At 39.5% G+C, this 15,781-nt stretch overlaps 1 protein-coding gene across 1 annotated transcript in view; it reads left to right on the plus strand.

Moving 5' to 3' along the window:
- Window positions 1–1,090: 1,090 nt before the first annotated feature.
- MED4 (mediator complex subunit 4) overlaps window positions 1,091–15,781 on the plus strand; it is a 123,266-nt gene continuing 108,575 nt past the window's right edge. Inside the window, exons 1-2 of the mRNA XM_060129505.1 lie at window positions 1,091–1,167; window positions 3,558–3,621. Coding sequence (XP_059985488.1) covers window positions 3,617–3,621 — 5 coding nt within the window. The 5' untranslated portion in view covers window positions 1,091–1,167; window positions 3,558–3,616. The remainder of the gene's footprint in view (window positions 1,168–3,557; window positions 3,622–15,781) is intronic.

A 15,781-nucleotide genomic window follows, 5' to 3' on the forward strand; every position in this document is an offset into this window, starting at 1 on the left:
CCTTCTTAAGTCAGTTTTTATTGAGTTTTCTGTTACTGTACTGAAAAGAATCCTGGCTGATACCAGGTATAAAAATAAAGAAAATGTGTATCAGTGCAATTAAAAAAAAAAAAAGGAAGAAAGAAAGAAAGCAACACAATAGAGTGGCTAGCACTTAAACAGGGTTTGCTGTTGGCTGGGCACTGAGCTAAATACTTTATATACATTAACTCATTTTATCCTCAAAATACTCCTAATGAGGTGATTACCATCATAATCCCATTTAACAGATGACAAGCTATCTGTTGACAATTTGTAAGTGATTGGCAGAGCCAGAATTTGATGCCAGGCAGTCTAATTCCAGAATGCTCTTATATGCTATACTGCCTCTCACTTCTCTGTGTTTCTCTCTGATTTTCTTTTAAGTGGTTCTTCCAAATAAAGAGCTAAACAACTACATATCAACATTCCTAACTGCACTTGATAAGTGGTTAAAGGAGATATGCATACTGTATCAGTTATCAATTGTTGGGTAACAAAGCAGCCCCAAATTTTGTGGTTTAGAACAAAAACAATTATGGGGACTTCCCCAGTGGTCCAGTGGTTGAGAATCTGCCTTCCAGTGCAGGGGACGTGGGTTCGATCCCTGGTTGGGGAACTAAGATCCCTCATGCCGCGGGGCAACTAAGCCTGTGTGCTGCAACTACTGAGCCCGTGCGCTCTGGAGCTGAGCACCACAACTAGAGAGAAGCCCACCCACTGCAACAAAAGATCCCGCATGCCGCAACTAAGACCCGACGCAGCCAAATAAATAAATTAATTTAAAAAAAACGAAAAAACGCTCCATATCCACCAGAATAGCTGTGAAAAAGACCAGAAGAGGATGTGTGAGGGTGTGGAGCAAAGAGACCTTTAAAACAAAAACATTTAATTTGCTGATAAATCTTTAATCTGGGCAGCACTCAGCAGGATTGCCCTATCTCTGCTCCCCCTCACAGCGTTAGCAGGGGTGGCTAGTTTGAGAACTAGTGAGTCAAGATGACTCACTCACACGGCTGGCAAGTTGGTGCTGGCTTTGTACTGAGCTCAGCCAGCACTGTGGGTTGGGGACCTCAGTACTGCTCCACCTGGGCCTCCTCGCAGCGGCTTAAGCTTTCTCACAGCAAGATGGCTCACTCCTAAGAGCAAGTATATAATCTGACATACTTACTTTGAACCCAAGCAGACACTGTATTGTATTTTTTTTGGTGGGGGGGAGGTATGCAGGCCTCTCACTGTTGTGGCCTCTCCTGTTGCGGAGCACAGGCTCCGGGTGCACAGGCTCAGCGGCCATGGCTCACGGGCCCAGCCGCTCCGCGGCATGTGGGATCTTCCCGGACCGCGTCACGAACCCGTGTCCCCTGCATCGGCAGGCGGACTCAACCACTGCGCCGCCAGGGAAGCCCCTTGCATTTTTTTAACTTAGCCTTGGAGGTCACATCATGTCACTTCTGCCAGAGTCATAAGGCCACCCAAAATCAAGGGGAAGAGCATAGAGCTCACCTCTCAATGGGAGAAGTGTGAAAGAAGAATGTGTGGGATGGTTTGGTTGTTAAAGACAGATTAGGAAAACACAGTCTGCCACAAACACTTTTATGCCTGCAACAATACAGACAGCAAGTCATTGAGCGGGAAAATGCAGTCACAAATGTTAAAAAAAAAAAAAAAGCCAATTTAAAGACTTCCAAAAGAATAAAAAATTTTGAACCCAGTGTTTGGCAAGGCTGAAGGTGCACTGTAAATTGGCACGCGTATTTGGAAAGCTGCTTGACAGTATTCATACTCTTTGACACAATATAAAAATATTCCTAGTTCTTTTTTTCACAATTTTATATATATATTGGAATCTATGTTTGCCAGGATTTTAAAACAGTAATCAGAGAGCATTTTTCTTCACTGCAAATGATTAAACAAAGAAAGATTAAGTGAAGATGAAATCAAAACTTCAGAGTGCATAATTCTGGAGACCACATAATCACACATACGGAAAAAAGTATTCTTAATTTTTAATACTAACAAGATGTCAGTAAATATGATGGTTTCCATCCTGTATGATAATTATATGAGTAGTAAAAATGGCAACTTTGTAGACTTGGAAATATAAGTAAACACACACACAAGACACACACTAATAAAACAGAACAAAAATAGTATGCATAAAATTTTAGAACAATGCAATATGTATAGATATATACACTGGCAGATTAAAAGTGAATATGGAGCAGTAGAAATAGAATTTAATGGCCTTTGTGGTGTCTTTTTAATAAATTTGCTTAAATGTATAGTATTGATATATAATTTTAATATAGTATGTAAATTAAATATATCACAAGCGCCAACAATCATAAATACAGTGCATTAAAGAAAGAACTCACAAACATAGAGCCATGCTACCTTATCATACATAGGCTAATACATACTACTTATTGCAAATGTTGAGTGTCTAGTTAAGAATAATTTGCTTGCCCTTTAGAATTTAGAAGAATTCTTGGGTTATAAATTGGAGGATTGCTGGCACAATGTAAAATAACGGTCTATGGAAGTTAATTACCACCCCAAAATTTCTTTTAAAATCCTGGTAGAACTCTCTCTCTAGAAGATTGACGTGAGATGAAGGACTATAAGGAAAGACCTCCCTACCCACCTGCCTCAGTCCCTCAAAATTACAAAAATTATAAAGACAAAGAAAAAATGCATACGGTTGCTTAAAAATAACAAAATATGCTACCAGTAGGTCTAAATTTTTGACGAATTCCAGACCTACTGAAAGCTTATATCATCTGATCAATAGAGCGAACATCAGTTTAAAACCTAGTGCAGATTGTAACCAGTGTTGCAGTGGGGATGCAGTGTTGATGGTGGGGAGGCTGTGTGTGGGCTGGGGAGGGAGTGTGTGGGAACAGTCTGTACTTCCTGCTTAATTTTGCTGTGAACTTAAAACTGCTCTGAAGAATGAAGTCTATTCATAAAAAAGACAACAACTAGACACCCTAGTGCATCAGAGATTCTAGAGGTAGGAATAACTCAAGTTATGTTGGAATGTTCTAAGCTTATCAAGTAAGACCCCTTTCCTTTCCTTTCCATTGTCGTGCTATTGCCTTACCATGACTAAGATTGTTTTTTCCATTGCACATCAATAAGCAGGTTTGAAATGATGCAACAGCTTTCTCTAATTTTATTGCGCAATGGTAGTGAGTAGAGCACTGAGTCAGTTGGAGAAAAAACAGCATATCTTAAGTCAGGTGAATAAGACCACTTTAATAATAGTAGCCCTCAAACTGCGTCTTTACTGTACTTTACAATGAGTAGTTAATTGTAATAAGCTAATTGTCCACATATTATAGCATAGCAAAGTAGAAAGCCAGAAGTTGCATGACCTCCCCAAACCTGTCAAACAATAGAACAATTGGAATATCTCATAATTCCTAACTTTCTGATATTCCCTTGGACTTCTAAGAGGGACTTGAGGCTCAGATAGACTTAATTAGACTCTGATAATGAAAATAGCTTAACACGTATTGAGCACTATTATATTCCAGGTACTATGCCAAGTGCTTGATGTGTATTACCTCAGAAGATCCATCCACAGGACAGCTCTATGAGGTAAGTATTACTATTATTATTCCCGTTTTACAAGTGAGAAAACTGAGGTCCAGAGATGTTTAAGCAATGTGCTAAAGTCTTACAGCTGGTTAAGTGGCAGAGTCCAGTGTGACTTGGGCAGTTTGGCTCCAGAGCCCATGCTCTTGATTTTATGTGTAGGGGAGACACTTTGGGGCTATGGACTGGAGGGATGGAGAGCTTTGAAGAGTTTTTATGGGGTGGGAGTCGAGAAATGAATCATACTGTTGGGCAGTCCAGACGCTTCAAGAGGAGTTGTTGCTGCCTGGAAGTAAATGCTGATTCTCCTTCCAACAGGTTATTATCTTACTCGATTACTCTTTCTCTAGACATCTTTTCTTTCTTTTTTTCCTGTGGATTGATATCAAGCTTAAGGAGGGGTGGCCACCAATAACAAGCCAGCAGTCCTCATGTGCAGAACAGTGTGTACACATGGAAAAGCAGTTTAGGCATAGCAGAGGGAGGCTCACGTATGGTGATCTTTCAAATTTCAAAGCAAAATATGGGGAGCATAGTTTCATTCGTTTGCCACGTTGATGTGTTTAAAATTACGTCTGTTATTGGTTTTGTTTTTGTCAAGATTTTCATAGAAAGCTATATATCTGTACTGTACTAACTGGTGACCATATTCTTAAAACTGTAATACTTATATAGGCTCATTGTAACAAAAAAAATCAAAGAGTACAGATTTGTATAGAACAAAAACTTTTCACTTGGATCAGAGACTTAAATGTAAAGATGAACCTATAAAATAACTGGAGGAAAACATTGGTGAATTTAAATAATAATCTTGGAGGGAAGGAAGAACTCTAAGTATAAAACAATATCCTGACATGATGAGGGAAGACGTCAACACATTAGATTGCATAAAACTTTTTCATGAAAAATGTACCATAAACTACAGTGATTAGCAAAAGCAGGAACACAAAATTTAACACCTATAATAAACAGCTATTTGAAAAATATATACAAAGAGCTACTTCAAATCAGTAAGAAAAATAAAATTAAGTAGAAAAGTAGGCAAAGAATATAGTTTACAAAAAAAAAACCATAAAAATGCTTTGACCTAACTCATGAATAAAATATTAATGCACTAATGAGATGTAATTTTCATCTGATTACCAAAGGTTTAAGCTTTTTATAATACCCAGTATTGGCAGGGGTGTGAAGAAAAAAGTATGCTCACATATACGTATAAGAGTGTAAATTATTGAAACCTTTTAGAAGACAATATAGCAGTATTTATGACCATTTAAAATTCTCAGTCTTATAGACCAAGCAATTCTATTAGGAATTTATCGTACGTACATATTAATTCAGACACTCCAAAATATGTGTCATTGTGCCATTGTTTGTTTTTAATAGGGAAAAGCTGTAATAACCTAAATGTTCTTCCGCAGGAAAGGATAAACTCTGACATTTCCCTTTGACAAAATACCATCCAGTATTTAAAATAATGAAGCAGGACTAAATGTGCTTACTTGAAAAGGTGTTTAGAATACATGATTTAGTGAAAAAAGCTATTTGCAGTATAATATCTATGAAATGATCCCATTTGGGAATGTGTGTTTTGTAGTGTATGCATGTATTGGTTAGGATGCTTTTGTTGTAAGTAAACAGATAATCATGAAATTGATCAGATCCCATAATTTGAAGTGTAGAGGCTGGTTGGGTTTACAGTTTAGCTTTAGTGGCTTAATCTGCTGTCTCAGCTCCGTTTCCCTGATTCTCCTGGCTCAGCCTCCTCTGCTGACTTCTCAGACTGGTTCTAGCAGTTCTGACCCTCATCTCCAATCATGGTTCTCTTGAGAGGAAGCCCTCCCCCCAGCAAATTTCCCCTTGCATCTCATTGGTCTGAACTGAATCATAGCAGTGACTCGGGAGCCCATTCTCAGCTGGATCCCCCGGACAGGGAAATACCCTGCATGGATAGCTTAGGTCTGGCTTTCTGAATCAGGTACCAGCAAGGGAGGATTTAACATGATTGTCTGAGACCCATTAGAGTTCACCCAAGAGGTGAAGTCAAGGTCATCCTACCCCCACCCCTCCCCCCAAAAGTCCCAAACAAATAAATGGCAACTGAACGTGAAATGGAATGGAAGGGAATTAGGGCTATGGGGTAGAAAGCGATTTCTTTTTTTATTTCTTAGCCTTCTACACCATTAATTTTTTTTTTTAACATAGCTGCATGTGTCTGACTCAGGATCACAGCAGGAATCCTGTGAACAGATGGCATACTCAAAAGAGTTTAATGAAGAGACTAATAAAGAGATGATTTACCAATGCATGGGTGAGGTTAAAGGAACAAAAAATGGGATGGGAAAGCTTGCAGGGACTAGCAACAGCAGGAAGTTGTGCCTAGCCCTAGGCCTGCAGGGGCCAGGGGTGTGCAGTCGGAATGGGGAACGGTGTTAAGGGGGCCTAGAGTGAGCTGGTGCTGAGGAAGAGGAATGAAGAGCAGCCGCTGCCTGAACAGTTGTGAGGCAGGAAGGTAGTGCTTGTGTGGGTGATAAATGAATACCTCATGACCTTCAGTCTCCTGATGGTGCTTTCCATTTGCCAACCCAGCTGCAACCAGAAACCAGAGGGTGAGGGGAAGGCAATCTGTAGAAGTCCGCCTCCTGGGACTCAGAGCAGGGAGTGGTTAGGGAATGGCTGACTAGGGACAAGTGGAGCAAACAGCCAGCACAGCATATATTACCTAATTGAAAACATTGATACTTTTTTAAAATTAAAAAAATGTGGGAAATCCTACACATGCTACGACATGGATGAACCTTGAGGACATTATGCTAAGTGAAATAAATCAGTCCCAAAAGGACAAATACGATTATGATTCTCCTATATGAGGTAACTAAAATAGTCAAATGCAGAGAAACAGAAAGTAGGATGGTGGTTGCCAGAGGCGGGGGTGGGGTGGGGGGTGGGGGGTGGGGGAGGGGAAATGCAGAGTCATTGTTCAGTGGGTATATGGTTTCAGTTTTGCAAGATCAAAAGAGTTCTGGAAACTGGTTGCACAACAGCGTCAATATACTTAACACTACTGAACTGTACACTTAAAAATGATTATGATGGATTACGGCCATTTTAATAAGTATGAAGGGTATCTCATTGTTTTAATTTGTAACTCCTTCATAACATACTAAGTTGAGCATCTTTTCATATGCATATCTTCCATCTCTACATCTTCTTTGGTAAAGTGTCTATTCAGGTTTCTTCCCTATTTTTTGATTGGGTTGTTTGTCTTATTATTGTTGAGTTTTAAGGGTTGTTTGTATATTTTGGATAACAGTCCTTTATCAGATATATCTTTTACAAATATGTTCTCAGTCTGTGGTTTGTCTTCTCATTCTCTTGCAAATGCCTTTTGTAGATCAGAAGTTTTAAATTTTAATAAGGTCCAGTTTATCCATTCTTTCTTTCACTAACAATACCCAAAACTAGGAGCAACAGGAATTCTCATTCATCGCTAGTGGGATACAAAATGATGCAGCTTCTGGAAGACAGTTTGACAGTGTCTTGCAAAACTAAACATTCTTTTACCATATGATTTAGTAGTCATGCTCCTTGATTTTACTCAAATGAGTTGAAAACTCATGTTCACACAAAAACCTGCACACAGATGAGCAGCTTTATTCATAACTGCCAAAACTTGGAAGCAACCAAGATGTCCGTCAGTAGGTGAATGGCTAAATAAACTGTGGTACATCCAGACAATGTAATATTCGTGCTAAAAAGAAATGAGCTATCAAGACATGAAAAGATATGGAGGAACCTTAAAAGCATATGACTAAGTGAAAGAAGCCAATCTGAAAAGGCTACCTACTGTATGATTCCAACAATACGATATTTTGGAAAAAGCAAAAGTCTGAAGACAGTGAAAAGATCAGTGGTTGTCAGGGGTTAGCAGGAAGAGAGGGATGAAGAGGTGGAATACAGAGGATTTTTAGGGCAGTGAAACTAGTTGGTGTGATACTATAATGGTGGCTACATGTCATTGTACATTTGTCTAAACTCAAGGAATGTACAATACCAAGAGTGAATCCTGATGTAAACGATGGACTCTGGGTGATGATGATGAGTCAGTGGAGGTTCATCAATTGTAACAGATGCAACAGTCTGGTGGGAGATTTTGATATGGGAGAGGCTGTATGTACATGGCAGGGGGAGGTATATGGGAAATCTCTGTACCTTTGACTCAGTGTTGCTGTGAACCTAATACTGCTCTAAAAAATAAAGTCTCTTTTTTTAAAATGGTTATGATAGTACATTTATGTTATGTGTTGTTAACCACAATTTTTTTAGAATGTGAGAGTCTTTTCTTTCTTCCTCACTCCCTAATCTCACCAGCAAAAAAGACCGTCAAAGTGTTCATATTTTTAATCAAGTTTTAAACTTCACACTCTTTTATTTTCTGGAGATGATGATTTTAAAGCAATACTGTGCTCAGAGAGGGGTCCTGACTACAGAAATACAGATTTGTGAGTTACCAGCATGGGTGTGATACTTCTATCATGGACATGGATGAAATCTCCAGGTACTATGTGCAAAGAAGGCAGGAGAGGCTGAGGAGGAACCCAGGGAACCCAAATTAAGGAACCCAGGGAAACTCAGAGAGAGAAGGAGGAGTCGGCCAAGAAGAATGAAAAATTAACAAAGAACCAATATGAAGGCAGGAACCAAGGACAGAGAGCTTTTTAAGTATAAACGCATACATCCAAGTCACAGTGAGATGCCACTTCACACTCTTTAGGATGGCTATTATTTTTGAAAAGAGAAAAACACGTGCTGACAAGGATGTGGAAAAAATGCACTGCTGGTGGGAATGTAAAACGTTTTAGCCATGTGGAAAACAGTTTGGCAAGTCTTCAACAAGTTAAACATAGAATTATCATATTGTAATAGGGAAGAACTTTTGTATTCTATTGTAAGTTAATCACTAAAGGGATGTTGCCTATAAGCCTGAAGTATACATAATGGCCCATCTCTGGGAACCCTGTCTCTAAGGTAATAAACATTAAGCTAAAATACCTTTGTTTAGCTGACAGAAAACATCCTGACCAGGCCCACCTATTGAATGACTACAGGAAAGAAGAAATTAATACATCTCCTCCTGAGTCTGGCTGGGACCAGGACTTTACCCCCTTCCCTTTTAGTATAAAAGAAGCCTGAATTCTAACTTCAGGGAAGGTGGTTCTTTGGGACACGAGTCCACCATCTTCTTTGTGTGCTGGCTTTCCAAATAAAGTCGCTATTCCTTGCCCAACAACTCATCTCTTGATTTATTGGCCTGTTGTGCAGTGAGCAGTATGAGCTTGGACTAGGTAACAATACGATCCAGAAATTCCACTACTCAAAAGATTGAAAGCAGGGACTCAAACAGATATTTGTATATGAGTGTTCATACGGCATTATTCACAATAGCCAAAAAGTGGAAACAGCTAAAAAGTGGAAACATCGTAAATGTCCACTTTTGGATAAACAAAATCAATAAACAAAATGTGGTATATACATACAATGGAATATCATCTTAAAAGGGAATGAAATTCTGCTACAACATGAATGAATCTTGAAAACATTATGCTAAGTGAAATAAGCAGACACAAAAAGGCAAATACTGTATGATTCCACTTATATAAGGTACCTACAATAGGCAAATTCATAGAGACAGAAAGTAGAATAGAGGTTACCAGGGGCTGGAGGGTAGGGGAGACTGGGGAGTTATTACTTAGTGGGTATAGAGGTTCATTTTGGAAAGGTGAAAAAGTTCTGTGGATGGATGGTGGTGATGATTGCATGACAATGTGAATGTATTTATGCCGCTGAACTGTATACTCACAATGGTTAGAATGGTACATTTTGTTATGTATATCTTACCACACAAAAAATAATAAAGGCATGAAAGGAGCCAGACACTAAAGAGTACACACTGTATGAGTCCATTTATATGAAGTTCAAGAACAGGCACACCTAACTGGAGGTGGGTAGGGTCTGAGCAGCAGCTACCTTAATATATGTGTGTGTGTGGGGGGGAGGAAGGAAGTTGGAGCAAAAGAAAAACACAGTGTACATTTCAAGGAGTTTTGAAAAGGGGGCAAATCGGGTAATGTTAGCTAGGAAAGCCTAGAATGAAGTTTTTTTTTTTTAGGAAAAAGAAAGTCGAATATATTTTTAGTTTAAGGAACAGATGGACAGGGAAGGATGACACAGAGGGGAAGAGACGGATGACATTCTGAGATATGAGGGGAGAGGATGTGGAGGGGAATGTCTGGGGCCATCCTCGGAAAAGCATAGGGCACCTCTCCCACTGTGACTATGGGACAAAGGGCAAGGATGGGCAAGGATTAGCCAGGTGAGGATGTAGAAGAGAAGCATAATAAAGTTGCACGGTCTTTATTTCACTATACTCAATGGGCTTCTCCTAGCCTGTTTAATATCTCCAACATCTCTCCAAATTCTAACCATTCTAGTCTGTTGCTCTCTCTAAAACTGAGCTTGATCAGTATCCACCACCTTAAAATCATTTCTGTTGAAGTTTTCCTTGTCTGAACGTATAAGTATTTGATGAGAAGACCTCTACAGTTTATTCAAGGCTCATGATTTTGTTTTAACATGGATGTGAATTTTAGAATAAAACGGTTGGAAAATACATGTATTTTTTTACATCTTTATTGGACTATAATTGCTTTACAATGTTGTGTTAGTTTCTGCTGTATAACAAAGTGGATCAGCTATACATATATCCCCGTATCCCCTCCCTCTTGCAACTTCCTCCCACACTCCTTATCCCACCTCTCTAGGTGGTCGGAGAGCACCGAGCTGATCTCCCTATGCTATGCAGCTGCTTCCCACTGGCTATCTGTTTTACAGTTGGTAGTATACATGTCAATGTTACTCTCTCATTTCGTCCCAGCTTACCCTTCCCCCTCCCTGTGTCCTCAAGTCCATTTTCTATGTCTGCATCTTTATTACTGTCCTGCCTCTAGGTTCATCAGACCATTTTTTTTAGATTCCATATATACGTGTTAGCATATGGTATTTGTTTTTCTGTTTCTGACTTACTTCAGTCTGTATGACAGACTCTAGGTCCATCCATCTCACTACAAATAACTCAATTTAGTTTCCTTTTTTTTTCTTTAATAAATTTACTTATTATTTTTGGCTGCGTTGGGTCTTCATTGCTGCGTGTGGGCTTTCTCTAGTTGCGGTGAGTGGGGGCTACTCTTCATTGTGGTGCGTGGGCTTCTCATTGCAGTAGCTTCTCTTGTGGACCACGGGCTCTAGGTGCGCAGGCTCCATAGTTGTGGCTCGCAGGCTCTAGAGTGCAGGCTCAGTAGTTGCAGCGCACGGGCTTCATTGCTCCACAGCATGTGGGATCTTCCCGGACCAGGGATTGAACCCGTATCCCCTGTACTGGCAGGTGGATTCTTAACCACTGCACCACCAGGGAAATACTCAATTTCATTTCTTTTTATGACTGAGTAATATTCCATTGTATATATGTGCCACATCTTCTTTATCCATTCATCTGATGATGGACACTTAGGTTGTTTCCATCTCTGGGCTATTGTAAATAGTACTGAAGTGAACATTGTGGTACATGACTCTTTTTGAATTATGGTTTTCTCAGGGTATATGCCCACTAGTGGGATTGCTGGATCATATGGTAGTTCTATTTTTAGTTTTGTAAGGAACCTCCATATTGTTCTCCATAGTAGCTGTATCAATTTACATTCCCACCAACAGCGCAAGAGGGTTCCCTTTTCTCCACACCTTCTCCAGAATTTATTGTTTGTAGATTTTTTGATGATGGCCATTCTGCGTGGTGTGAGGTGTTACCTCATTGTAGCTTCGATTTGCATTTCTCTAATGATTAGTGATGTTGAGCATCTTTTCACGTGTTTGTTGGCAATCTGTATATCTTTGGAGAAATGTCTATTTAGGTCTTCTGCCCATTTTTGAATTGGGTTGTTTGTTTTATTGATATTGAGCTGCGTGAGCTGCTTGTATCTTTTGGAGATTAATGCTTTGTCAGTTGCTTCATTTGCAGATATTTTCTCCCATTCTGAGGGTTGTCCTTTACTGCTTTTTTATGGTTTCCTTTGCTGTGCAAAAGCTTTTAAGTTTCATTAGATCCCATTTGTTTATTTTTGTTTTTATTTCCATTGCTCTAGGAGGTGGGTCAGAAAGGATCTTGCTGTGATTTATGTCATAGAGTGTTCTGCCTGTGTTTTCCTCTAAGAGTTTTATAGTGTCTGGCCTTATATTTAGGTCTTTAATCCATTTTGAGTTTATTTGTGTGTATGGTGTTGGGGAGTGTTCTAATTTCATTCTTTTACATGTAGCTGTCCAGTTTTCCCAGCACCACTTATTGGAGAGGCTGTCTTTTCTCCATTGTATACTCTTGCCTCCTTTATCAAAGATAAGTTGACCATAGGTGTGTGGGTTTATCTCTGGGCTTTCTGTCCTGTTCCATTGATCTATATTTCTGGTTTTGTGCCAGTACGATACTGTCTTGATCATTGTAGCTTTGTAGTTTGGTCTGAAGTCCAGGAGCCTGATTCCTCCAGCTCCATTTTTCTTTCTCAAGATTGCTTTGGCTCTTCGGGGTCTTTTGTGTTTCCATACAAATTGTGAAATTTTTTGTTCTAGTTCTGTGAAAAGTGCCATTGGTGGTTTGATAGGGATTGCATTGAATACGTAGATTGCTTTGGGTAGTATAGTCATTTTCACAATGTTGATTCTTCCAATCCAAGAGCATGGTATATATCTCTCCATCTGTTTGTATCATCTTTAATTGCTTTCATCAGTGTCTTACAGTTTTCTGCATACAGGTCTTTTGTCTCCTTAGGTAGGTTTATTCCTAGGTATTTTATTCTTTTTGTTGCAATGGTAAATGGGAGTGTTTCCTTAATTTCTCTTTCAGATTTTTCATCATTAGTGTATAGGAATGCAAGAGATTTCTGTGCATTAACTTTGTATCCTGTTACTCTACCAAATTCATTGATTAGCTCTAGTAGTTTTCTGGTAGCATCTTTAGGATTCTCTATGTATAGTATTATATCATCTGCAAACAGTGACAACTTTACTTCTTCTTTTCCGATTTGGATTCCTTTTATTTCTTTTTCTTCTCTGATTGCTGTGGCTAAAACTTCCAAAACTATGTTGAATAAAAGTGAAGAGAGTAGGCAACCTTGTCTTGTTTCTGATCTTAGAGGAAATGGTTTCAGTTTTTCACTATTGAGAGCGATGTTGGCTGTTGGTTTGTCATATATGGCCTTTATTATGTTGAGGTAGCTTCCCTGGAGAGTTTTTATCATAAATCGGTGTTGAATTTTGTCAAAAGCTTTTTCTGCACCTATTTTCTGCACCTATTGAGATGATCATATGGTTTTTGTCCTTCAGTTTGTTAATATGGTGTATCACATTGATTGATTTGCATATACTGAAGAAACCTTGCATTCCTGGGATAAATCCCACTTGATCATCGTGTATGATCCTTTTAATGTGCTGTTGGATTCTGTTTGCTAGTATTTTGTTGAGGATTTTTGCATCTATGTTCATCAGACGTATTGGCCTGTAGTTTTCTTTCTTTGTAATATCTTTGTCTGGTTTTGGTATCAGGGTGATGGTGGCCCCGTAGAATGAGCGGGAGTGTTCCTCCCTCTGCTATATTTTGGAAGGGTTTGAGAAGGATAGGTGTTAGCTCTTCTCTAAATGTTTGATAGAATTCACCTGTGAAGCCATCTGGTCCTGGACTTTTTTGGAAGATTTTTTTTTTCTTTTTTTTTTTTTTTGGCGGTATGCAGGCCTCTCACTGTTGTGACCTCTCCCGTTGTGGAGCACAGGCTCTGGACACGCAGGCTCAGTGGCCATGGCTCATGGGCCTAGCTGCTCCGCGGCATGTGGGATCCTCCCAGACCGGGGCACGAACCCAGGTCCCCTGCATCAGCAAGCGGACTCTCAACCACTGCGCCACCAGGGAAGCCCAGTCCACGCTCCCTTCTTTTGATCCCCTGCCCTCCCAGTGGTTCCCCAATTTCCCCCTTCAGGAGTGGGATCCCTTCCTCTGCCACAGCCACCCCTCAGGGGCGCCGGTCCCGTCCCGCCTCCACTTCTCCCCCTTCACTTCCCCCATGCCCCACGTCCTACCCAGTCACTGGGGGTTCTTCCCGTCCCCTTAGGTGCCTGGTAGGTGCCCTAATTGTGCAGAGACGCGAATTCCATGTCCTCCTAGTACACCATTTTGACTCTGCCCCCCAGTATATGTATTTTTAATTTCCTCTGTGTCCTGAATTTAATAAATGCAGCTAAGAAGTAGGCACATTTATGCCAAAATTATGTTGGAGGTAGAGAGCTATCTTCCTTCCTCACAAAAGTTTGGTTGTTTTATTACTATTTTTTTGAAGTGAGAACTTTCTTTTCATTCCACAAAGAAAACTGATTTCAGACTTAGATAACTAAATTAAGTATATCCACATGTATTTGATGTATCAAAATTTGTTAGTAGGTGATGATAATTGGACAAGTTTGTCTATTCAGAACTGTGAAGACTTCATTACAGTTTGGCAGCCTGTGATAAGATTCTGGGACTGCTCTAAGATGTGTGGTCTCATTAGCTCAGAATAGAGGCCTCTGTTGAAAGGCAGGCAATATTGCAGTAGGAGCCTGGCTAGAAGACTACCTCCTAAAAATCATTCAGAAAAGCCCCTTTCAAAAGGCACACAGACAATTCAAAAGGCAAAATTATAAATAGCTAATGCATAGAGGAAAATGGAAAGCTCCATTAATTTTCAAAGGATGAAAATTTAAATGCCACTCAAGATGCCATTTTATCTTATCATATTAATAACATTTGTAAAATCATACTTGAGGGTAAAGTGATGGCAAATCTCATGGATTTCTTGTGAGAGTATAAATTGGCTTATCTTTTCAAAAAACAATAGAAGAATAGGGATCAAAAGCCTTAACAATTGATTCAAATGGCCATACCTTTTGAATCAATTATTGCAGTGCTAGGATGTCATCCTTTAAAGACTTCAGAAAAGTGGATAAAAGCGTTTTTGCGCAAAGAAATTCACTGCAGTGCTAATTATGATAGAAAAAATTAGAAACACCTGAATGTCTAACAATGGGGGCTTCAATTATGAAAGATATACCTGATATTACACATTTTATAGTCATTTAAAATGTTTATGAAGAAGTTTTAACTCTGGGGAAAATGTGACATAGGGTAAGTGATACAATATTATTTTACTGTATTGAAATATGTATGTGTGTGTGTCAAAACTTAAAGTGGTTATCTCTAAGTGGCAGGGTTTTAAGTGATTGTTTTCTCCTTTTTTTATACTGCTCCCTATTTTTCACAATGGATGGGCAGCATTTTTAAAATCAGAATATAAAGTTATTTTTTAATAAAGGGAGAAAGTTACTTCTGATCATTTTTGGTAATAGTTACATACCTGTACTCCAGTAAAATGGGCCAAGATATCCAGCTGCAGTCAGCTATTCATTCAACAATATTTATTAAGCACCTGCTGTGCAGCAAGCTCATGATATGTGCTGGGGATACAAGGGTAGAGAAGACACCTGGACATAGGCTGGCCCTTGCCAAGCTTACAATCTGGTGGAAGGTATAGTGCAGTAGTTTGCCAGGGTTGCCATAACAAAGGACTGCAGACTGGGTGGCTTAAAAGAACGTAAATTTATTTTCTTACAATTCTGGAGGCTAACAAGTCCAAGATCAAGATGTTGGAGGGTTGGCTTCTTCCAAGGTCTCTCCCCTAGGCTGGTAGATAAGCATCTTCTCCCTCTGTCTTCACATCTTCAAACTGAGTGTGTCTGTGTCCACATTTCCTCTTCTTACAAGTCATATTGGATTAAGGTCCACTCTCATGACCTCATTTCAATTTAATTACCTCTTTCAAGACACTATCTCCATTGCCTCTCGGCCTTTTGACTAAGAAAAGAAAAGACCCTATCTCCAAATAGAGTCGTCTTCTGAGGGGTCACCTGTACTGGGTTTAGGACTTCAGCATATGAATTTGGGAGAGACACAGCTTAGCCCATAACATAGGCAATGGCAGTAAAACAAGCAATTGCATCAGGAAGAAGAACTGGAAAAGCTGAGACCAAAGACTAG

Source organism: Lagenorhynchus albirostris, chromosome 18, assembly GCF_949774975.1.
Source record: "Lagenorhynchus albirostris chromosome 18, mLagAlb1.1, whole genome shotgun sequence".
NCBI lineage: Eukaryota > Metazoa > Chordata > Mammalia > Artiodactyla > Delphinidae > Lagenorhynchus > Lagenorhynchus albirostris.